The sequence below is a fragment of the Brienomyrus brachyistius genome, chromosome 7, assembly GCF_023856365.1.
Source record: "Brienomyrus brachyistius isolate T26 chromosome 7, BBRACH_0.4, whole genome shotgun sequence".
In the NCBI taxonomy this organism is placed as follows: Eukaryota; Metazoa; Chordata; class Actinopteri; order Osteoglossiformes; family Mormyridae; genus Brienomyrus; species Brienomyrus brachyistius.
In genome coordinates, this window is record NC_064539.1 from 32,033,522 (window position 1) to 32,057,841 (window position 24,320).

General features: G+C 41.4%; 2 protein-coding genes across 8 annotated transcripts in view; both read right to left on the reverse strand.

The window, feature by feature from the left end:
* Positions 1-13,233, reverse strand: part of LOC125745951 (protein SCAI-like) — a 32,173-nt gene extending 18,940 nt beyond the window's left edge. For 6 of the 7 annotated variants that reach the window (XM_049019287.1, XM_049019284.1, XM_049019286.1 and 3 more), the window contains exons 1-2: positions 12,380-13,233; positions 717-845 (exon numbers count right to left, since the gene is read on the reverse strand). In XM_049019287.1, coding sequence (XP_048875244.1) covers positions 717-823 — 107 coding nt within the window. In that variant the 5' untranslated portion in view covers positions 824-845; positions 12,380-13,233. Of the gene's footprint in view, positions 1-716; positions 846-4,127; positions 4,293-12,379 lie in introns of those variants that run through there. The other variant, XM_049019282.1, reaches the window with a different exon arrangement.
* A 91-nt stretch (positions 13,234-13,324) lies between these two features.
* On the reverse strand, positions 13,325-20,173 carry LOC125745952 (serine/threonine-protein phosphatase 6 catalytic subunit). The gene is made up of 7 exons (XM_049019288.1): positions 20,036-20,173; positions 19,257-19,352; positions 19,084-19,149; positions 18,341-18,482; positions 17,847-17,926; positions 15,802-16,011; positions 13,325-14,485 (listed from the first exon to the last, which is right to left on the reverse strand). The coding sequence occupies exons 1-7, from the start codon at positions 20,108-20,110 to the stop codon at positions 14,237-14,239; spliced, it is 918 nt and encodes a 305-aa protein (XP_048875245.1). The 5' UTR covers positions 20,111-20,173; the 3' UTR covers positions 13,325-14,236.
* Positions 20,174-24,320: the final 4,147 nt, after the last annotated feature.

Consider the following 24,320-nt stretch of genomic DNA (forward strand, 5'->3'; position numbering starts at 1 on the left):
GGGAACCTGTGAGGACCCAGAGGAACTCCACAATGACAATGGGAGAACATGAAACTCCACACACACAGAGTCAGGGCAGAGTGTTGAACTCTGGGCTCCAGAGGTGTGAATCAACTGCTCTGCTCCCAAACACAAACATCTCAGGTGGTTATGTGATCATGGTAAGTTGGGGGGTACAGTACAACTCGGATGCAAACCCAGACCAAACACCATAATCAAAATCTGTTATAGTCTAAAAACACATTGCTAGATGCAACTGTTACTTGTAAACTGCACACCTCACAAAGCAGGTAAAGTCAAGAATGACTGGACAATTAAGCTATTTTGGCCATTTTCATAAAATTATGAGAAATACAGAAATGCTAAGGGCAAGAAAGGTTGAGCAGAAAAGTTCATTTTTGTATGATGTATTTACCAAAATTAGATATCAGTTTGCAGTTCATTCCACTTTTTTCATGTTATGAATTTGTTTAAGACGGATTCTAAGGGAATTTAAAGAAAAAAGGAAAAAGCTCTGAAGTAAAAAAAAAATACTTGAATTATATTGTGATAGTTATTGATAATAGACTGATATTAAAAAAAATCAAAAAATGCGATAAAATGTTTCGTTATATCGCTCAGCCCTAGCCTGAACAGGGGATAGGGGCCTGAACAAGGGATGGGTCATGGCCAAAACAATGAGGGAAACCAGGGAATAGGGTGAGTAGGAGGCTGACCTTAAGCCGTTGAAGAGCTGCTTAGACTTGTCCAGCAAGTAGCAGAAATCTGTGACAGTTTTCCTCTCGCCAGGCGGGATGTCATCCTCTGTCCCTACTCCGGTCATGGCTTCCACTCACTGCTTGCTCCTAGAAGAGCACAATGTTGAACATAAAAATGTACAGAGCCTTCATACCCAGAGAGTAGAGGTAGACATACACTGCAGCAGGGAGGAAACCTGAAGTGTACAATACAATAAGATGTGTGAAATGAGAGGAAGAGGATACATGGAACAAGAAAGCTGGATTAGTAGTTCTGAATTGTGAATCATTTCTAGTGTGAAATAGAGTGAGACTTGATATGGACATGTATGCTAATGTCCTGTTTAAAAAAACTCCCTTAAACCTATCTATATTCTTACCCCCCAAACAAAACAATGCAATCGGGCATCATACACCTTAATTTTTACATTGTGTGCACAATACGTAAATCACAGAACGTAATGCTGCACTCTCATCTGCTTGGTAAATGAATGTGTGTGCACACTTTGGGAATGTGTGTGTGTGTGTGTGTGTGTGTGTGTGTGTGTCGCAATCTGTCTCTGCATACAGCACACAGCAGAGAGAAGGAAGTAACACATGGCAAATCCCTCCAGTGTGCCAACCCGAGCAGCCTCCGCAGTCGGCTAGGTGACAAGCACCTCCGTAACCATGGAAGAGAAAAGCAGGAGTTTCTGGATTCGCGACAGAAAACCAGAGTCACTAGAGATGAGTTTCATCTGCTAAAAACAAGAATGGCAGCTGAAAAATGGACGGTGTGGCACAGTAAAACTTGAGTCCAGGGCTGACTCATTCTGGAAATGCTGTTCCTAACAATGCAGCATGACAAATCTTTTTTATGCCCATATAGAACCTCAGCCTAGTACAGGACATATGACTGATCTTGTATGAACCGTCCTTGTCAGAGCCATTACTCTTACTAATCTCAACAAATCTGTTATACTTGACAGTAATCCAAATATGCTAGCTCAACAAATCTGCTAGCTAAGGATTTAGAAAAAAACTCTAACCATGAAGCGGGTAGACATTAAGCATGAAATTTCAAATATAGAGGAGCAACAGCTTTTATGAAAGAATACATCTTCATTTAGACAACTCAGTCTGTCATGGAAAAGAAAAATAATATACAATTAAGACTTCTCCTGGGTTATGGTGTACAACTTTTGTCAGCACTAGTATATGATACTATTGCTTTAGAAGAAACTCAGAAAATAGAAACTCCTTAAATCTCCCTTGGGAATTAATGGTTTATCTGTCAAAAAAAATCCTCAAAAAAGCTTCATAGAGAGGAGAAAATGCACCTAAATGTTTAAAATTATGTTCACATCTGTCAAAGTGTGTCACCTATATAGAGCTGGGTGAAATGGCCAAAAATTTTTATCACGATAAAAAAAGCTCATATCCTCTGATAATTATCGCGATAAATGTCAAGTTATTATTTCTCTCCAGTTTAAAGGCTGTTTTTTACTCCTGAATTAAAACTGAAGAAACCAGGTGGTTAATTGTAGTTATAATCTTTTCCTCATCGTCAGAACATAAACACTTGCCAAACAGTAGTGACTGCCAAAACGACACTTCCGGAACAATTTCCAATATTTTCTGTCCCCACTAGATGGAGCTCTCTATTCAAACACAGGCTCAAAGCATGCACCTAAAGAATCCAAAAGCGCCACGTGTTCCAAAAAGTATTTTGCATTTCTCAAGTCCAAGACAAAAGATGGACAGGTTATTTTAGCCATCACTCGTACTCTTCCTATCATTTTTTAATTCTCTGTAGATCATTATTGTTGGGGTTTCTCATGGACTGAATGATACTTTGGACTTCCCTTTTGGATTTATATGGATTACCCTTACTGAACTGGTTGCTTTAGACTTATTGGCTCTTCCCATGAGTTGCCATGTTGTTTTGACGGTATTGTTTGTTGTCTGCCTAGCTGCCTCATTGCATTCTGTTATTTGTTCAATAAATCTCTAGATTTCACTGCCTTGTTTGTGCTTGAGCTCCACTGCCGGCCCAGACTATTAGTCATAGAAAAAGTGACCTCATTTTGTGATGCATAGCGTGTCGCCAGGAACATGTTGCATCTTAAATTATATGGAACTTCTAAGGAGCATTTGGTATAATGACGAACTGAAATCAAATGAGGTCAGTTTTTCTGTTAAGTAAAGTACCGTGAAGTTCTCCTAAAGTAGCGATTCATTTTCCACATCAGCCAGTTTAAATCGTCATACATTTACAACGATTTTCAACCAATTCGCGATTCATCGTTACATGCCTAATAAATATATAATATATATGCTTTATATATAAATATTTTAAACTAGTAAATACAGATGAAAAAAAAATTGCAGAAAATTTTTCATTTGGATACTAGAAACATACATAACACACAAACGAGGTGGAACTGTACATCTTGTTTTAAGCCTTTTTGATGCAGTTTGCAGTTCAATTTTAATATCTTTAAAATTGCTTAAAATGCTCCACAATTTTTCTCCCAATGGCAACGGCGTCACTTACACTTTGTTGCAATAACAGCTCCTCATGTATCACAAGCTGTAGCGAGTGTACAAAACAGTGTAAGCCAGCGACTCCCAAATCATCCATTGCTTTTTTCATATTACTCCTGTTGACTTGCACAATTGCGTGTGCTTCCTTTAGTGGGATTTTCCACTAATTGCTACTTCCACCTGTCAAAAATTTGTTTTTACAAAGACTCCAAATTGCTGTGCTACTAATTGTTGTTAAAAGCGTAAAATACTTCCAGATCATCACCCTCTTATCTGATGTTCTTATACTCTTCATACAGCAAAGGGCATGTGCATGACATTATAGCAGGTGGAAGTCACTCCACTTGTACCCAGTTAGTAGCAAAAAAAAAACTGAGTGACAGCGTTAGCGTTCAGTTTGACTGCCACAAAAGGACATCTAATATGGGAAAGAACTGTTGGAAATGATCATCAAATAAAAATGTAAAACCATGTTACAAGGATCCCTGCACAAACAATACAAACTTAACACTAGAGCTGGGCAGTATGACCAAAAATTTATATCACGGTATTTTTCAAAGTTATATCGGTTTCACTGTATTTTTTGACATTTTTTGATTTTATGACTGGGTGTTCACTACGTTTTACGGGATTTTACAGGACACATTTTTATTTTACGTTTTAGCATTGTTCCCAGATTAACTATATTATTATTTTATTTAGCCATTGCGCCTATCCACTGCCTTAATGATAACATATGGCTAACGTTTTTGTTGCCCAACTGCTTATAGATAAACGACTAATGTCAAGGTGTGCGCCCATCAAATTAACATTTTTGATAAGTGTTTAATGGTTCAGTGTTGCTGGAACGTGAGCTTTACTGACCTCGCGAAGTATCTCATAAATACCGGAATGTCGGTCTTTAAGATGCTTCGCCAGGTTTGACGTACTACTTGACTTCGCCGCCACAACTTTGTATCCCTGTTCATCCCGGCTTATCGACATCCTTAGCCTTTCCATGCTCATCTGCAAAATACTTCCAAAAGGCACTTTTCCTTTTTTTTTTTTTAACTAAAGCAGCTTGCGAAGTGCCTTGGCATATTCCATGTTCGGAAAACTCGGTATGTGTGTGTTAACTAGCGCGAATATCTTCAGCGGCTATTGAGAGGAGGGGAGGGGAGGGGCTGCGCGAGTGTGTGCGTGTATGCATGCCTACACTGTAGTGGTGTTGTGTGAAGTGTGGCGAATGAGGCGAAAACCATACTGTTGGTATCAATAATGGTGAAAATGAGTATCTATTCAGATACTATTTTTTTATATCAATTAGCATATGAGAATTGATTTTTGACAACCCGTCTAATTTTCAACTCCAGCATCAGCTATATCTTCCGTTTCTGATCGTTTGCGGTACATTTTTAGCAGCAGTGAAAAAGGTCCCCCCTTAAACAGTTTCCAGCTGCACCACTTTCCAAATCTTGTGTAGGCTATTTAAACCGGTATTGCGGTATAAGAAAAATTTATATAATAACAAATAATAAAAAACGGTTATAACATTTTCACAACGGTTTTCGGTATGAACCGGTATACAGCCCTGCACTACTTAACACCATCTTCTATTCAGTGTCAGTAGAATGCCCTGACAAACAGAAAGGTATGTATGCTTAAATGTGTGAGCACATCATCAATTAACACACAACAGTCCAACAGAATCCAGTACCTATTTGATCAGTGGAAAGAGCCCATTAATCACTATCAGTAAGAGGTTAGAATTTTACATTCCTATCTTTGCAGTTTTGTGTCAGGTCTTATTTTTAGAACCTTATTTATAGTGCTGGCACTACTACCTGTGTGTATGCCATTCCTATAACCCCTGCAGAACTGAACTGTGGGGTGGGGGAGCGTGAAAGAGAAACTCAGTAAGGGGCACACACAGTCAGCAGAAGCTGCACAGCACTGTTCAGCTGTTAAATTAGCTCTATTGGGGGGCAACAGAAAGGAAACCCTGCATGCACACAAACACACACTAAATGCAAATGACACTGGTTAATCCGGCAGTGGTACTCACTAGTTACAGCTGGCCTACCAGTTCAAGAATCAAAACTCTTCTCACAACACCACTCACTCACTCACTCTCACACACACACACACACACACAGGAGAAAGATACTCTAGGATCAACTCTCTATTTACACGTAGATCAGATTCACCCAATTCAATGATTTGTCCAAGGGCACAAACCCAGAAACAAAATCTATTATATACATGAATTGCAAAGCTAGGTAACATGAAGAACTAAATGAGGAAACATCAAAGGAAGAGAGATTATAGGGCTGTGATCTCTGGAATTATATTTTTAATCTTTGCCCTTATATGAAGGCACTTAATTGTTAAGAAGGCACTTAATTGTTAAGAGTTTGAAAGGTCCAACCAGGTATCCCTTTAAAAAAATTGAATTCACCAAATCACCACTAACTCACCTACAAAAATATTACAAAAAGGTAACATTTAATTATTTTGTGAACTCTGTGTACATCAAACAGAAGTTAGCAAACAGATCTATGGGCAGTGCTCGAATTTAACGGCTGTCTGGTCATCTGTGACTACAATAGGCACTGACGGTACATCCTTCACTGGATCAATCATCATCCCATCAGTCTGGGCATTGATATGCAATCTATACAGCCAGCCTCACATGCTTGGCTTGTCTACTGCGTCGTCAGCCTCGACACTTACCTCAGAGATGTTGCGCTGCTGGCAAACACGCATGTATATATAGGCTGTAAATTATAGAACATTATCGGGGTCAAAACCCTCGGAATTAACACATTAAATTTGTATGTCTTAAGTACCCATCACATGTTTTATGCACAACTACGATGTGGTATTTCAGACAGTACATTTCTGTAGGTATCAACTTGTGCGTAGTGATGGGAATTCCAGCTGTTTTTAGTGATCCAGATAATTTGGCTCTGCTCAGCAGTAAAAGCCAGCTCTTTCAGGTGCCAAAAACTTCATTTAGTACAATTTCTAGCTATTATAATTAGTGCTGTCACCCGTCCCTTACTGAAATGCCGCGTGCCATATTATAAGGAATGGATGGCAACTCATAAATTGGCCAGAATTAGTAATGCTGAACTTTGTAAATTACTGTTCCGCTACAAACACTAAACATGGTATATCTGATCTTTATGTATAAATGCATGATAAGACTGTACTGCTACTGTGATTTCCATATGTAATAAAATAAACACAGTCAAACACTTGAAGAACATGGGTTTGGACAGAGCAGGTAAACTTCTACATAGATTTTATTTTCAGTAAAAATATGGGATTTTTTTTGTCTTGTGAAGTTTGTCATAAATGCATGAAATATGTATTAGTATGTTTTTCCTCTAACAAATACAGTATGTATTACACAAATCTATTACATAAACGGATATTTAAAAAAAAAGTTAGTCTACAAAAGAATTGTCTTCTGTACGGTTTATGAAATGACACTAATCATCTCCGCGTTAGTGATGTGTAACATCTATTCAGTGTTTTGTATCATATAAGGCAATATTGATGTACATACTGACAGACAGACGATTCATGTTGTAAATAGACAATGTAAACTTACGATATTGATGCAGACGTTTTTTGCAGGGCAATATCATTTATCAGTGGACAAGCTGAGGTTATCCAGGCTGTAACCCTATGGACAACCTGGAAAAAATCCTTAAAAATGAGCACTGACTATGGGGGCTGTCAGGTTTACTAGTGGGGCTTTTCCACTGCCACCAAGAACCAACCATGAACTGGCAGTTTTCATTTGTCCATGGATTATATGAAGGAAAAAGGGGTACATTTTATACATTATTCATTATTATTAGTGTCACACATCGAGATGTAACGGTGTATTTCTGATAACTCGAGTTCCAAGTTATCTTCCAAGCTCCTACTTAAAAAGGTATTACAGAACAGCTGAATGGAAAGTATTCATAAGACAAATTTATGCAAGCCAATGCTAATTCTGCTAGCGTTTGATGCTAACCTAGCAATTCTCACAGATGTACTAGACAATTAGGAAATTAGCACTTAGTAAATCATGATGTACACCATGTGAACAGTATATAAGCACCTCTTCGGTTTTACGACACTGTTGTTTCCAAACCTAGCAACGCCTCTACCGAGCTGACCCTTCTGCAGTGGACAATCTAAACGAGCTGGAAGTTGTCTGTAGCTAGTCACTCTTTGCAGTATAGCTTGGTTCATGTATGCCAGTGGAAAAGCACCATAGCACAGTATTCTTTTTTTTTTTAAGAAATTACAATACAAGTGGAGGGAGGAGGTTGACACAAAGCAAAAGGAGATGATTTTGGGGCGAGTTCCATGGGGAAAAAGAGGGAGGGATATCTTAGTACTAGGGTCAACTTGGGCTGGGAAATTAAAAATGAATCAATACTGACATTCAGAACCTATAATCAAGGTAATCTTGACCATTTCATTTTTTTTTTTTATTTCAGTAATTTTTAAACGAGAAAAAAAAAAACACTGTCCCCTTAAAGACATACTACTGCGTGTGCTGTCACGTGACTCCTCCCAGTCCAGTCTGTGACACAGATGAACATGGAGGACAACAACTTTCAGCAACTCGAGCAACTTGTCCAAAGAAAAATGCCGTGTCCATCGTTTGGACAAATTTTGGTTTTAGTGAAGACGACACTGAACAAATGTAAACACTGCGGAAAATCAGTTTAAGCATTCAGTTTATACAATCTTTCATTAGAAAAAAATATCCCAGTTTTAATAGTTGAGCATATTTACAGTACAAACCTTGTCAGCAAATTATTAGGACAAAAACAAAACAATCGCTTTTTAATCGTAATCGAGGTTCAATGTTCAATATGCTCAGTAATACTGATTTGAGATCATATCACCTAGCCCTAGGGTCAACCTTGAAGTCCAGACTACTAGAGGTAAAAATAGTAATGAGTACAAATGACATGGTTACTTTACTGTTCTTAAGACGGCAGGTGACCATGAACAACTGCCAACTAAGCTAATTTTTGGTCTTGTTCTGGTGATAAAGGCAAAACACCCCATGGCAGTTTAGTCTGATACAGTCAATGGAGTTGAGGGCTCACATAGTACAGGACCTTAAAAACAAGACACCTCAAATCACTGCAGAGGGACACACAGATAATTAGTCCAAGAATAGAGTACAGTAAAATCCAGTTATAACGGACTTCAACGGATCTGGCAAAACAATCCATTATATCCAAAGTCTGTTATATCCAGAGTTGCCCAGAACAACTACAGGACACCATTTACTCATGCCACACCCCAGCAGACACACTTGTGGTATACATTATTATATTGTACATGTAGTAATCCAACTTTACCGAAGATGTGTAACTATTAATAATCCAGACTACATATCTACGCTGGATATCACTGGCATACCACACACCTTGTAGGCGAAGACTGCATGTCCGTTATAGCCGAACAAAATTACAGCTAAAAGCAGCCCTGGGGACCAAATTGTTTGTCCGTTATAAGTGAAATTCTGTTATATGCGAGTCCGTTATATCCGATGCTTTTTCTGCATGTTCTTAAAGGCACACCGCCAGGACCAGTGGACCTCATCCGTTGACCATTATAGACGATATTCCGTTATAAGCGAGTCCATTATAACGGAATTTTACTGTACCACCTTCATTATTCTTACATGAAAGCAGATATCCAGAATGTTTTGTTCGGTAATGAAGAAAGATAAACAATGAACAAACCTAGGAAATGATATGCATAGAAGTGCACTGGGAGAATGAACATTAAGTGTATGCTCAGTGAGTACAGTACAAAATTCAAAAGATTAATAGAGATACATCAACACAATAATATAAACTCAGTGTTAATGAGCTGATAAACAGCAGAAATTCAGAAAAAACTGATGCAAAGTATATTAGAAGAGAAAACATGACACAACACATGCAAACTTCCCTCAGTTTCTAAGATCATGGGGTACCACATTAAACTCTTTCAAAATACACACCAGACATTAAGGAAAATGTTTTATTATTTAAATCAGTGACATTAGAAAACAGAAATAAAACAAAGTTGGTTCACTGTGTTTACAAACCGACATAAAGAAAGGTGGCTTTCCTCTTGTGCCTTATAATAAACTGTTATACTGTGGCCAAATAACCACAGCACGCAAAACTACTTGCAGTTTTGTTGTTAGAATATCTAAATTCAATAGTCCTAGTTTACCAGTACATGGATCGTCTTGCAAAAAATAAAAATTCTAACTTCCACCATAATTCAACAATATATGTATGTGTATGTGTGTGAGGAAGGGATTTAGCTGGCCTTCAGTACCACGACAGAACTGTTCTTTGGAAAGAGGCAGGGGTGACAAGAAATGTCCTGACTGCAAAGGCTGCAGAAATGATTAAGTGATTTGAATTTTTTTAACTTGCCTCATGTTTTCGAAGGCCAATCAAAGAAACAAGACCCGTCCTTGAGGTACAGGCTATGGCACTGTCCCGCTCATTTAAAAATTCTGCCACCACAATCCTCTTATTGAATCTTAACCACTACATGACCTGCCTTGGCATCTATCTCTACATTTGTTATAAGAACAAATCCCGCCCCCCCCCGGACACTCTGTCCATTTGCAGCAGCCCTTTGTCAGGGCACAGCTGGAGAAACTGGCTAGGTCATGCAGTATGCAGTTAATTAGAATCCCATTAGGGAAACAGTGAAATTGGGACACTTGTATGTAAGTATGCAGGCAACCTCTGGGATATGGAACTATTCCCTATTTCTAATAATTGTGACTGAACTCATTAAGAAAATAAAGAATATTTGTGTATTTTATGCTTAAAATGAACTGCTTTATTTGGAAAAAGTCCTATCAGTCAGTGGCTAAAATGTTAATCTGTAAGATCTCCATGTCATTTTCAATGGAAAGCCAGTTCAAAGTGATCAGTAAAAACAAAATGGAAGGGCGGAGCCCAACAAACTCCACCTAGCTGCCTGTGTCACAGTGGGAAACATAATGTAAATGTGACTCATCTTGCAGTAAGTCAAACATGTAAAACATAACAGGAATAAGTTACACTTGCACTTAATTTAAAGTGGTGTAAGCAAACATCTCTGCATCTATTTGTGTACAATGACAAACCTGTGAAGGGACATCTGGGGAAAAAAAGTTAAAACCATGGTTTCTAAAAGGCCACATCCCGCTCTGTGACTAACAGAGCTAACAGTTATGTCATGTTTTCAGTATGTCTGGAATGTAATACAGGTTAAAAATTAAATGTGTGGAGAAAGATGACAACTAAGCAGTGAAATAATTCAATTACTAACCATGCCTATTAGGGTATTACTAGGTTTCAGGCCCTTTGGGCATCAATCCGTTGCAGTCTGACACAGTCCTTCAGCATTCATTTGGCCCTGGTACAGGCTCAGCAAATAAAAGCTTTCCAGACAACTCTATCAGAGCAGGAATACAGGCCAGCACCAAACCACTAAATGCGTGTCTTTAATAAAGTCAGGTGGGTTGTTTTTTAAGGGAAATTAAAGAATGAACTGGCTGACCTTACTCTTCAGATTACTTTGATGTGCATAGACAGTGCTCAAACAGGGCACATCCATCCATCCATCCATTTTCCAAACCGCTTATCCTATTGGGTCGCGGGGGGTCCGGAGCCTATCCCGGAATCAATGGGCACAAGGCAGGGAACAACCCAGGATGGGGGCACAGAAGGCTAAAACCAAACACTTGGACTAATGCTCCCATTGACACTTGGACAAAACAATCAAAGCAAAGTACAGAACAGTATTATTGGTAAACAACATAAATATAACAGGGGGACTGAGGAATTACAAGTAATTTCAGTTGATGGTTCTTGTATAAACTCTACATAAAGCAACACAATCAAGATCCATCATTGACAACAGAGCTGTAACACACACACACCCCCCGCCCAGCCCAAACCAAACTTCAGAAATTCAGAAGTTGACTTCATAATGAGAAGATGAAAATGGAGACCAAGAAAGTAGGGCAATGGTGTCATTTAATCTTGGAAAAGATCAGACAGGCCTGTGTCAGTGCCTCATTCTTTTGAAGCTGATTTACATGTGTACTTGCAGCATAACATCATGCTCTGCTCCAACAAAAACATAGCTTCAACCAGCAAAAAAGGAAAATGTAACATTATGACAAAGACCTCACAGTATTCAGATTTCGTGGGTTGCTGCTTTTTATTAAACGAATTAAAAACAACCATTATAACAACAACAGAACAGTTAATCTCTAAAAGATGTAGACAATAACCCATTTTCTTGCATCAGCGCACATTACTGCTCATATCGTCACGGCAGTCGTTAAGCATGACGTCAGTAAGACAGGGTGAAGTAGCGGGCTGATGCCTCCCGGATTCTTTCCTTGGTGTGTTATGCGGATCGCTTGTTCCGCGATTTCACAAATTTGATACTTAGAGATGAACAGCATCGTGTGTCGACTACATTTTCACCAAGCATCAACTGTTTCCATGACACCCTTCGGAGCGCCTACCTGTGTACAACAGCTCCTCCAGCGCGCGCACACCTCATATTATGGCTGTGTGCCACTGATTCAGGAAAAGACTGATGCGTCTCTCACTAAATCCAAAATAAAAATCGTGTGCCACGTTTTCCACAAACCACAGATTTCCACAAATGGGGCTTGAAACACGCACATGTCCGCATCGGATTCCTACATACCTCGACAGCCACAAAAATGAAGACGACAGTACAGCCTGCCATCCGCATCGCTCTATCTGGGGCGACTGCGGAGGCGGAGTACGGCGATCCAAGTCCATTTGCTAAAATACGCAACTTGACGATCCAACGGATTATCTGGCGCTTCACTTAAATAGTGAGAATTGTGGCATGGAGGCGCCCATAAGCGCTTAATTTCCTGCCACGTTCATAATGATAAGGACAATGAATATCAGTGCTGGGTCCCACAGGTCAATGCAATGGAGAAGACAGGTGCCCTTAATGAAACTGTTACCTGGCAAATACTAAATCCCACCCAGACATGCAGCTGCAAAACCGAACATAAAATAGCACGAAGGGATTTTTTAAAGAAAAAGCCAAGCACCTACCGCCTTCCCTTGAACGGTTTGAGTGCGCCGCCGTGCGTCCCTTCCACTCCCGCTGCGGCGACACAAGACGCGGCTGCTGTCCCGCTTTCGGTCAGCGCCAAAACAGGTGAAAAGAGGAGACCCTTCAGCTTCGAAGCAGACCAGGCAGACGAAAAGCGGTCTGGCTTACCCACACCACCTTAGCGCTGGCGCCCGCTGCGCAACAGCTACCTGTCAACCCCACTGACACGTCCTAAACAAAACAATAATCACCCTCCCAAGTCGGGATAATTATTTTTTGGCATGCAAAAAATGAGCGGGTCTCAAACGCTGAGCTTAAGTGGCAATACGTGGTGTGAGTGAAGGAGCGGATGTAATATGGTTCAAGCTGGGCGAAAAATGCCGGCTGCTCCGGAACGTGACTGAAAGCGGGACCGCCGCATATCAGTGGCTTCGCGCCGTCACCCGCTTGAGCAAACTAGCCGTTTAAACTTTAAACGGCATTAACTGCACGCGCTCGCTGGCCAACCAGCTACCCGAGATGGGCTCCCGCCCTCAGTGTCCGCTTTTCCTCGCCAGGTAGAAAACGTACGTTAGCCTAATTAACTATAGGCATCAAATTCGGTGCCTCATGGCCATTCACAGCTTCCCATTTTCATCGGCTATGCGCATCGCTTTAGCCTTAACCGCGACTACAAGCAGGCCACAGTTCCTACTCCCCCCGAAAAACGTCCTCGTACCACTCAATTCACGTTGATTTCAGATGACGTCTGCAACGGCTTACAAGCATTTCATTGGACCACGGCTGTGCCATTTCAACATAACGTCACGAAAATGTGGTCCCAGGCCAAGGGGGCCGGCCTGATTGGTCAACTAACAAACTGTCCCGCACCGCCACCTTGTGGCTACCAAGGAGCGACGGCGAAGTTCAATCAAGATACCGGTTAAAAAAAAAAAGATATAAAGTTCATAATAAAGGCGTTTTATTTTCAATATTTCATTACCTGGGGGTTGCAGTTTAAACAATAAAACAAATCCAAGGAAAACAAGGAGAAAATCAAAACGATTATTAGAATGTACAGATGAATCACATCCCACCAAGCTCCTCTTGCTGGACACTCTATCCATCCATCCTAATTTAACAGCAAGCGGACACTGTGGACTGTAATTCTGGCCCTGTTGTAAAAGTGGGTGAAATACCATTTTTTGTTTGTTTTTTTTTTACACAAAAAATCCTTTCCTCACCACTTCCAACCTCTATACACTTCACAAAAAAGAAAAAAAAATATTGCATGTTTTAAATCTATAATATACATAAATTCAAGTGCAACCCTTTTCAGTTTAGGGTCACTTCTACTATGCAGAGCAGAATTTGGGACCGGTCGTTTTGACTGCAGAAGGCAACTTGGATCATTTAAGTTGTATTACTTTGCTCACAGTTCATCTCCTTTGCATACTGCCACCCCCAGACACAGCAGCCCAAAGTAAGAAAGACTCTGAAGTGGGCCATCACGAGAGACACTGAGTGCAACAAGGAACACATACAGAGACAGGAAAAAGACCTGACAGAGGACACTACATGAGAATGGGCAGTGGGCATATCTAGAGCTGTATGGTCATGTGACTGACTGATCATTTTTGGTTTGCCAGCGTTTCAGGTGGCAAGTGGTAAAAGAAAAAATAAAACTCAAAATAAATATAAGGTCTTTGTAACAAACCAGGCCTTCAAAGGAAGGATTGAGAATGCAAGTCTAAGTATTTAAAAAAGATGTAATACAATAATTAAAAATTGAAGAGGGGAAATCCTAGAAGGAAGCTGAGGTACACATAGAAGTGAATGGGGGAACAGGGCAGAAGCAGGAGTAACTGGCCCTGTGTTTACAGGAAGTATGGCGTCGTCGTCCGTGGTGGGATGACGCGCTCCGAGTCCGGCACGGCGCGGAACAGCTTAGGCTCCCGCGTGCTGGCGTCCTTGAACACCATGATGGAGGCGATGTTCCCGCAGCGGTAGCAGTAGTTGGGCGCTGACCACACTGTCACCAGCTTCTCGTCGAACATGAACTTGTAGCCCTCGTGGACGAGCTGGTGGGCGCGGCAGATGAGCTTCAGGTTGTTGATGTGGACGAACTGAGGGGTTAAGAGGTTCAAAGAACAGGTCAGGCAGGAGCTCAGCTACCAAGCAGACCCTGCCACCCCAAAGCCCAGGCCTCCAGCTGAAAGGGGGGGGGGGACATGTCAAAACAGTCCTGCTGAAAATCTCACAGCACAGTCTGATTTGGGCACTCCTTCAGAATAAAAAAAAAAAACAATACAATACTGAACCTGCACCAATGCAATAATACATAATGTGAGAGGAGTAAAAGGATCAAAATCCAACTGTAATGTCACTTGTTTTCATGACACTACCGCCCTTTGTTTTCTGACGGTTCTATCTTGCACTGAGTGAAGCTGAACCACTAAGCGTTCCACTAGTCTCACATTAGTTTCACACTAGTTTCATGTGGCCAATAAAATGTTTTGAATCTTGAAAGAAAACTACCAAAACTAAGCAACCAATCAGTTTCCAGGAAACAGGCTGTACCTGACTGGGAAGATAGCCTAGTTACAGAACGGTTCCAGCTCTTTTCAGATTTCCACTGCAGATGGGTCGGCCCAGTAAAGGTGCCACCTGGTTTGGAGAGCAACAGTGTCATAAAACTTAAGAGCTGTTTATATACCGTTCACACGGTATACACCATGATTTACTACGTGTTAATTTTCTAATTTTTCATCTGTAATTATCGCTGTTTTATGTTAGCAGCAAATGCTAGCAGAATTAGCACTAGCTTGCATAAATTTGTATTATGAATCCAGTCCTTTCACTCAGTCATTCTCCAGTATTTTAAAGTAGGAGACTAGAAATTTTCAAGTTATCAGGAATACATCAGTACATCGCAATATGCGATACTGCCAAAAATGAATAATATATAGAATATTCTCCATGCATTTCAACTAATTAGATCGTGGTGATGCAACCAGCTCGGTTTAGTCACGCTGTGGGCCCTGCTAGTAAGCAAGGCCATGTCAGCACAGGTACGGGTCAGGTACAGCTCCCATAATTGACAATGGAAAAGCACCCCTTTGTGATTCGGCTTGGTTCTTGGTGGCAGGGGAAAAGCGGTATATGGATAACACATTAGCAAAACACAAGCAGCACCCATCTGACTTCCTCATCATCTTCATCATTATTACCCTTTGTGCCAGCAAAGCAGAAGCAGGGGTGTGTCTAGTACCACAAAAAACTAAGGGTCCAACAGAACACCCTCCCTCCCAATGATACATGCCCTTTTTGCAAGGTTTTAATTGTTTCCAAATATTCCATTTAAGATAAGCAACAATACCGAGGTATATTTTTATAAATAGACAAGCGGGTCTGATGAAATGGCAAAAGGCAATCTGCTGACCTCGTTGGTGACCTTGGCACCAAACAGCCACCCGGCACCCCTTGGGCTGATGGCCCAGGTGTCTACATCCTCCGGATCCGACCACACCAGGTCACAGAATGCCCCCTTGTGCGGGATCTCCTGGTTGCGTTCAATCGTCCGGATCTGGTCCAGTGTCTTGATGTCGGGAGAGAGTCCGCCGTGGACGCACAGGATCTGCTCGTCGATCAGCTAGTTCAGAAAGGAGCTTGTAATGAGATGCAGGCTGAAAATGTCTATTTACCAGATTTAACCTCAACCATTGAACCAGCTCTGGTCAAACTTAGCTAGAAATCAAACACCAGTATTGGTGCTTGGCTGCTGTTCTCTGGAGTCCTAAAGCTCCGCATTTCAGCAGACTGAAGACATTACGTTACCAAATTCAGGGTTCAACTGGAAAACCTCCCATATTGAGACTCAAACAGAATGGAAGAGAGAGAGCCCAGCTTAGTGCAGCAGTACCAAAGCCCACACAAACCTTATTACTCTACAGGAGCCTCACAGGCATTCACCACAATAAGCTGGTATAGGCAATTAAATGCAGTGACTAGAAGAAAGTGTAATAACTGGCCCACAAGCTTCAGATTCAACTTATTTCCCTGTCCAGAAATATCAGATTTAAATAATTCACTGAATGACAATAAATGATACTTTAGTCTTTTTCCAACCTGTGCCTTGTCATTTCTTTCAAAAATTGCACAAAAATTATTCTTCGAAAGTATTACTTTTTTCCTAGCATTCTTCTGTAAAAAAATTTCACCCTCAATTTTCTTAGAAGCCTACAAAAAAAAAACTCACTAGACTAAGGGTACTTTCCCACCGCGCCAGGTACTGTAGTTTTGGTGTGATACTTTCACTTTTCCAGTACTTCCAGTCGAGCACCAGTACCAAAAGTTCCAGCACCCAAAATACCAAAGCAGCTGGGTTAATTTTTTGGTACTTCAGTACTTTGGGGTAGGACTTACAAACGTGTTCACTGTCGAATGGTTATGCAAATAGCATGTTTCCGAAATACTATACAACAAAAAAACTTACAAAACAATATATTCACAAAGTACTAATAATGGATGAGTGGACAAATGAAGTGACCAAGCTTTACTTGCAATCTGGTCAGAAGAACAGATACATCAAGGTCAGGACAGCATAACATGAAATAAAGTATTTTGTATAATATAGTAGGGAGCAGCACAGCATTGGAATGTTTGTGAAATACTGTAATGTGATTGCATTGTAATAAATACTGGGGTATTGATAAAGCAAAAAAGCAGTTTTCTGACAAACCAGTCCAGGAGTGATTTAAGCAGCAAGATGAAAATGATTATGATCATCTAGGAGAACGCACGCAGTGCTCATGCAAAAGCAGTGAAGGTAAAATTCAAACTGATTTTTTTATCCATATACTAGATAATCTTGAAAACCAGGAATCATGAAAACTGCAATGCTTGCTAAGTTTTTTTGCCTATGATAAAGTAAAAATACTATAATGTCCGGACAATATGAAGCCTGATCTCAACCCAGTTGACTATCACGGTCCTTGCGATGTGAGAATTGAAGTACCAAAAGCACGTTACCTGGTGCAGTGCAAAAGTGCCCCAAGTACCAAGATAAAGTGTGAAAAAAGTTTTTCAGGGGATTTATTGTGAAATCCAACGATTAACTACAGATATCCACCATGGGAATGAAAATGAGGTCCCCAAACTTCAGGTTTGGGTCATACCTAAAATCCACTAAAAATAGCCCCTCGTGCATCTTTATTTGGTATCGAAACAATATATTAATATATTACATGTAACCTGCACAATTTTCAATTTCAACCTGCCGGTACCCCCTTTTACAACATTTTGGCCATTTCTGGCAGCCATATATGTGGGTACAGCCTACCCTGGCTCCCATACCCCCACACCAACCACCTACCCCCTCTATATGAGGGGCGCAGGTGGACTGACGCAGGTCCCACACTAACAGAGCTGTCTGTAGGCGTGCTGCGCCCTGGTGGATCCCGCAGAGGGGGCAAGCATTGCACTCACCGCCGCTACAGTCAGCATGTCAAACACCTTTGTGCAGTATCGCCAAGCATTCGCATTGCCGTATTTTGTCTGGCACTCATCTGGAATGGAAGAGGAAGTCAGAGCTCAGTGGGCATTTTCATTATGATTTCTTATAGAAGAGATACCTTGGGGAAATTGAGCAGCTTTCGGACAACCCTATATACAGGTGTTTTGGGGTCAGAGCACAGGGTCCGTCAGCGTCTAGCAGCCCTAGAGCAGCTGGGGTTAAGGCCTTCCTCAAGAGTCAACAGTGAGATGATCATTTTAAGAACATTTGTTTAATGTGAATATGAGGCCAAAGTCAGAATTTAACCTACTTCCAGCGGCTCTCCGCCCCATCATAACAGATCATTCATGCTATTCAATGACAAGAAACTAGAGGATTTAAAGAGGCAGATATTGATGCTTGAGTGCCTTGACTGACTGTGGAAGAGCTGCCTCTCACTTAGGGGTGGGGGCTGCAGCCAACTCACCATAGAAGCCGTAAACCTGCGTGATTTGCCGGCTCTCGTGGTTCCCGCGCAGCAGCGTGATGCGATCTGGCCACTTGGCCTTTAAGGCCAGCAGGTATGTGAAGGTCTCCAAGCTGTAGTATCCCCGGTCGACAAAGTCTCCCTGTGGGAAGGGAAGCGCTGCCTGGTGATGCAACTCGGGGCACTGCTCTAACACAACGGGCCAAACACCACTTCACCATCACACACATCAGCTCCCGAGCACAGCATACACTTGGCATACAAAATATTTACTTTAAAATGACATACTCCTCTAAAACTTTGCTCAGTCTTATAAAGCAGCATTTCTAAACCAGGTCCTCAGGGAGCCCGCAGACAGTCCACGTTTTTGCCCTACCGCGAGCTGGGAGGGAGCAAAGATGTGGACTGTCCGGCAGGAAACTGGAAGTGAACAAAAATGCGAACAGTCTGAGGGTCCCCAAAGAACAGGTTGTGAAACACTCACTTAAAAGAGGACATAAAAAAACACAAACAGAATTATGCCTACAAAATCCTAAAACTTAACTTGCACCTTACACTAAATCTGAAACTACTTTTTTGCTCATATAAACTCATTTCAGAAATATACCACAATAACAGAATGGCATCTTGTTCCCAATCAGCTTTTCAGTTTTATGATTAAACTGACCCATATTTTTGGTCTGGCAATGACCAACCATTCAATTTTATGGAAAAAATTTTCGACTTGGGACCTCCATACTTACCATAAAAATGTAATTTGTATCTGGAACCTGTCCTCCGGTTCTGAAGAGTTCACACAGGTCATAAAACTGGGGCAGAACAGGAAAGAGGAGAGATGAGAATCAGATATGACTGTACCATTCAACAGGATGTGTTGATCGTCAGTGGATGGGAGGAGGGGGTCCCTGGGGATTACCTGGCCATGGATGTCTCCACACACTGTGACTGGGGTGGACACGGGCTGCACATTGGACTCCTCTAGTAGCAGGTCACATACATAGTCACACAATCGCTGGAAGTGGGACATTTCAGAGGACAGAGTGAGCACCTTGTCCATCGCCTAATTAATAAACTCCCAGTTACACCATAACATTGTAGCCTGTACATCATTAGATAGACGTCTGCATTTGAAACCACCCAAAAGTATAACAGGGTTAGCGTTAAGCGACGAGGTTCACAAATCTAATAATCAGGCTGCGGCACTCACAAATAAACTCTCCCAAGCAAAGTTAATGCAGAACGGGCTATACCGAGCACCATGATTACCATTATGCATTGTTGACTATGTAATCGTACAGCAGAATTACTAACCGGTGCCCAAAGTAAACAGCAGTTACTATAGTTCACTAGCTGGACAACGAAATAACAACTACCTAATTAGCTAACCAACCACCTTTAAACAGCTAAGAGGAACTTGCATGCCAAATAAAATAAATCCAAATACCTAAAAAGTCCTATCTGTGAGGGATGATATCCCTACATCGAAACCATGGCCCAAATAGCCAAAGTACCCTGGAGATCCCTCTAGCTAGCTTGCTAACATGCTAATACAGGAAGAATGCAAGTATTCAAGTTCCGCTTAGCAGAAGCCGGGAAATCAGTCGGATTTTTTTCTTTTTGTCTCAGGACTTCGCATTTTTAGGTCGCCCAATTAAGTAATTAAATTAAACCGTCAGGAAGTGGCGGAAAACCTACCTTTAGGTCATTTTCTGGTAGATATTTGCACTGCCTTGCGATTTCCACATACTTATCCAAGTCCAACGGCGCCATTTTGAGAACAACAGTGGCGGAGACAGGAGCCGGACCAATGCGTCACTTCCTGTCACATCAGCGAGCTGATCGCACTGAATTTGTACACGCGTGCGGTGCGCGAGTTACTTCTTGTAACTGTAAAATTGGAAGTTTTGTCATTACACTGTAGTACAACAAGATTAAGGTGCATTTACCTGATCGGTGCTAATATAAGGGAATGAAAGGAAAAATAAGTACTACATTTAAAATACAAAACTATAGTATATGCACAAAAACAAAATTATGAATTATATTGAATAATTTTTAACTATTTTGAATTATACCAAATACAGTTATCTAATTACAGTGTATGCTAGTTAACACGGGTGCTTTTCCCGATAACGGTGTTTGTTAGTGCTTTAAGAAGAGTTGAAAACTATACCTTGCTACGCGGTCCCCAAACTATCCCTGGTTGCTACTAATGTATTTTAATTTTTGAATATGTGGAATATATTGAATTTAAAACTTTACCACAGTAGGCATCTGTATGGTGTCATCATGAAAGACGATTCACTTACAGAAATCTTACAGTCACTGACAGCTTTGTGCCGTTCATCTTTAGACTTTTTCTCGGAAAAAAACTTTAATCTCAAAACTTTCGATTTCAATTCAGAAATGTTGTATAATATTACTCCCTTTAAGTGGCCCTATGTTGTTTAGTATTGATGGAATATAAATTCATGGGTTGAGCCAATGAGAGAGATGTAACTATATACTGTATACGTGCTCGCGAAGGCCAGCCTAGAAAGGATGATGTCGTAACCTTTATAATATTGTCCCGTGTGACTGTTCCAAGTTAAAGGAAATGGGATGTAGATCAGATAAATGACTGCGGTTAAATCATCCGCGATTAAAATGTATGCTGTATGATACGCGGTGTCAGCTCGCGTTTAGGAAAATAACAGACTGTAAGCGATGGAAATTGTGAATATTCGTATGTATGAAGTAAAGAATGTACTTAAATAGGCTACAAATATTTTCTTACTTTCCCATAATGTCTAAACACGTCATTCAGCATTTGAAAGGCAACGTCGAAGGCTGTGTCCAGGCAAAATATTGATGAAATATAATAATGAAAAAAGTATTATACATTTACCAGCATTTACTGCACCTTCTGCAAGGCTGCTTTCAAATCTGATCTGTTTATGATACAAATTTGTAAAGTAGGGCTGAGACAAAGATACATTTTATTCTACTGCTATGATTTTTGTGATTTTTCATGATATTTTCATGTGCAGAATTTCTGGTTTAAAATTGCACACCACTGAACATGATTTCACAGCCAGTTTTAGTTAAGGTGCTCACATTACTCAATATGATAAATATTATTTAATGTTAATAGACAGGTAGAAGCCAAACACACATAACATTTGAAGAATAAACATCTAAAAGTCACACTGAGGGGCAGTTTCCTTTGAGTAGATGTTTTATTTGAAAACAGACAATGAAAGGATGATATAAATTTCAGTCACAGTTACATAATACTTGTTGGGTTTTGAGAGGGATTTTCTGGAGATTATTTTTTCGTCTGTTTCGATGGCACCACATGATCACCTATTAATTCAGGAAGGTCCAATATATATATATATATATATGGGGAGTATATGACATGATTTCTTTACATTAACAGTGGAGCAATATAGGACATAGCAGTCACGGGTGTTTACTTTCACTATCTGTCCTGTATTTGACACAGTATCTGATGACACAGTAGTGCTCGGCCTCACCTACTTGAAGGAAGCCAAGAACCTGGAAAAGTGGTGACAGGATAACAGCCTCCAACTGAACATCATAAAAATGAAGGAACTGATTGTGGACTACAGGAGGCAGCAGAGCTCTTACCCACCTGTCAACATCAATGGTACTATGGTGGAGAGGGTGAGTGGCGATTACTGGTCGACCCGTGGGCAGAATGGCTATAGTGGGCCGCTGCCGGTTCCGGAGCAGCAGGTTCGCAGCACATACTTCAGAATGGTCCACCACTCGGATTCGACCAGCACTAGGCTCGTGGTAAAGACATCAGGCAGCTCCAGCACATGCAGAATCCGCATGCGTTCGGAGCTCACCTCCACCCAAGTCCTGAACTCCAGGGCCAGCTGCACCAAAAGGGTCTCCTTGCCCAAGGTATAAAGTTTTAAGTTTGGCTCTCAGCGGAGGCGGTCGCACTTCTCTCCCTCTCCCTCCCCTTATCTTCCCTGCTTTGCTCCTCTCATCTAGTCTACTGTCTTATACTTTGAGAGACTCTCTCAGCCCTGCTCTCCAAACTAAGTAAAATGATGGATTTGATCAGCTGGTCTCTCAACGCAATTGACACCATCTTCTCGACGAGAAGCCTAGGTTCGGTGGAACCTAACTGTCCAGCAGGAACGTACGCAGCTGGCTACACGATGGACGGATAGGAGAAGTGGATTTAAGAAGTGCCCTGGTTTATCAAAGATTGAAGAAAATGGTGACAGCCGCTCAAAGCCCCACTAGGCTGGCCGGAATGATTGATGGAGTGGGCAGAGCTGTTAGCACTCAGACTGTGACAATTGATCGCAAACTGGATAACAACATGGAGAAGCTCATGGCTTTGCAAAAATGATTGGATGGCGGAGACCAGTGTGGACATTAGGGGAGCTGGAAATTACAGCTTCTTGCCCAGAAACCCAAACAACCCTATCCTATCAGGTTTTGGCTCCCCCCAATCAGCATTGGCCTCGGCCATGGCCGCTGCTGAACTAACAACTCCCCCAGAAGAACAAGGCAGCGAGACTCTCTTGCATTCCTCTCCCCCAATACCAAAGACTACCGCACCCTCCCCCCATCCCACACCTTCGCAGGCTGGCAGGCTGATCTGTTGACCAGCGCCCCCCATGGCTGCAGGACCGGATGGCTGTTTGTCTATGCTGGACTACCTCCACCACCCCTTTTCCCTCACCTGTTGCAAGTTGTGTCGTTTTATGTTGTAAGGCGTAGTGACCATGTGCTTATGTTGCTGAGGTGTTTTTTTCGGTTCCTACAATGTACTCCCCACTGGAGTACAGTCTGAGGGCTGTTTTTTTATTCTCCTCCTCTCTCCTCATGTTATTCTGTTTCTTATCTTCTCTCTGTTTGCCCCTGTCTCCCGACCTGTCTACCCCCTACTGTGATGTTTGTGTATATGTATGGTCGGGTTGATGGCCAGTTTTTTCGCTGGTACTTGTGACTAGTGACATGGTGTATTGCAACAGCAATAAAGGGTTCTCATATCATATCATAGAGTCCTGTAGGAGCATACAAATAAGTAAGCATATATGGGCCACTAATTGCAGAAGCAAAACTATTCTGGCACTAGCTTGAGATAACAGCAGATTCTAGGAGGCACAGTACGCCTAGATCCAAAGTTTCATCCTGATCTGAGCATGCTAAGGCATTTTACATGCTAACAGGCTAGCATGCTAACTTTCGAAATAACTGCGGATTCTGCATGTATGAGGCTTAGGTAATGGCAATTGTTCAGTTAAGGAGTGAAAACTGCCTATAATACCTCTGTAACATCCGGTTTTGTGGCATGAATGTGTCATGGCCGAGGGTGTGTTGGGGGGTATGGTAGGTGTGTGACCGGGGCATGGCGGATTCACTACGCGTACACGCATGCGAAGGAAGTCTCTATTTTGCTCCGTATCCGAGATATTCGAAAAAGACGATGTAGCTTTTTTTGTACATTGCCAAATTTGATGGTAGTTGCATCACTTGACTCTAGTCATCAAGATGGATATGACAAACTTTGTTTCTAGTCTTCATGACATGCCTAGGCTGAGATACACCCACTTCCGGTTTTGATGCTAACATGCTAACATGCTTGTAGCTTAATTTGTACATTGGCTATTTTGACGGTAGTTTCATGACTTGACTCTAGTCATCAAGACGGATCTGAGGAACTTTGTTTCTAGTCTCTATGACATTCTTAGGCTGAGATACACCCACTTCCGGTTTTGATGCTAACATGCTAAGTTATGAGATAACTGCAGATTCTGAATCTGGGAGGCGCAGTACACCTAGATCCAATGATATAGCCTGATCTGAGCATGATAAGGCATTTTACATGCTAACAGGCTAGCATGCTAACTTTTGAAATAGCTAAAATGCTTGTAGCTCTTTTTGTACATTGCCTATTTTGACAGTAGTGTGATCACTGGACTCTCGTCATGAAGACGGATCTGAGGAA

Excerpts from the sequence above, each read along its gene's own strand:
- LOC125745952 (XM_049019288.1), bottom strand. The coding sequence starts at position 20,110 with ATGGCGCCGTTGGACTTGGATAAGTATGTGGAAATCGCAAGGCAGTGC. Across the intron at positions 19,150-19,256 it reads GTGGAGACATCCATGGCCAG|TTTTATGACCTGTGTGAACT; the intron begins GTAATCCCCAGG and ends GTTCTGCCCCAG. Across the intron at positions 16,012-17,846 it reads ACATGCTGACTGTAGCGGCG|CTGATCGACGAGCAGATCCT; the intron begins GTGAGTGCAATG and ends TTTCTGAACTAG.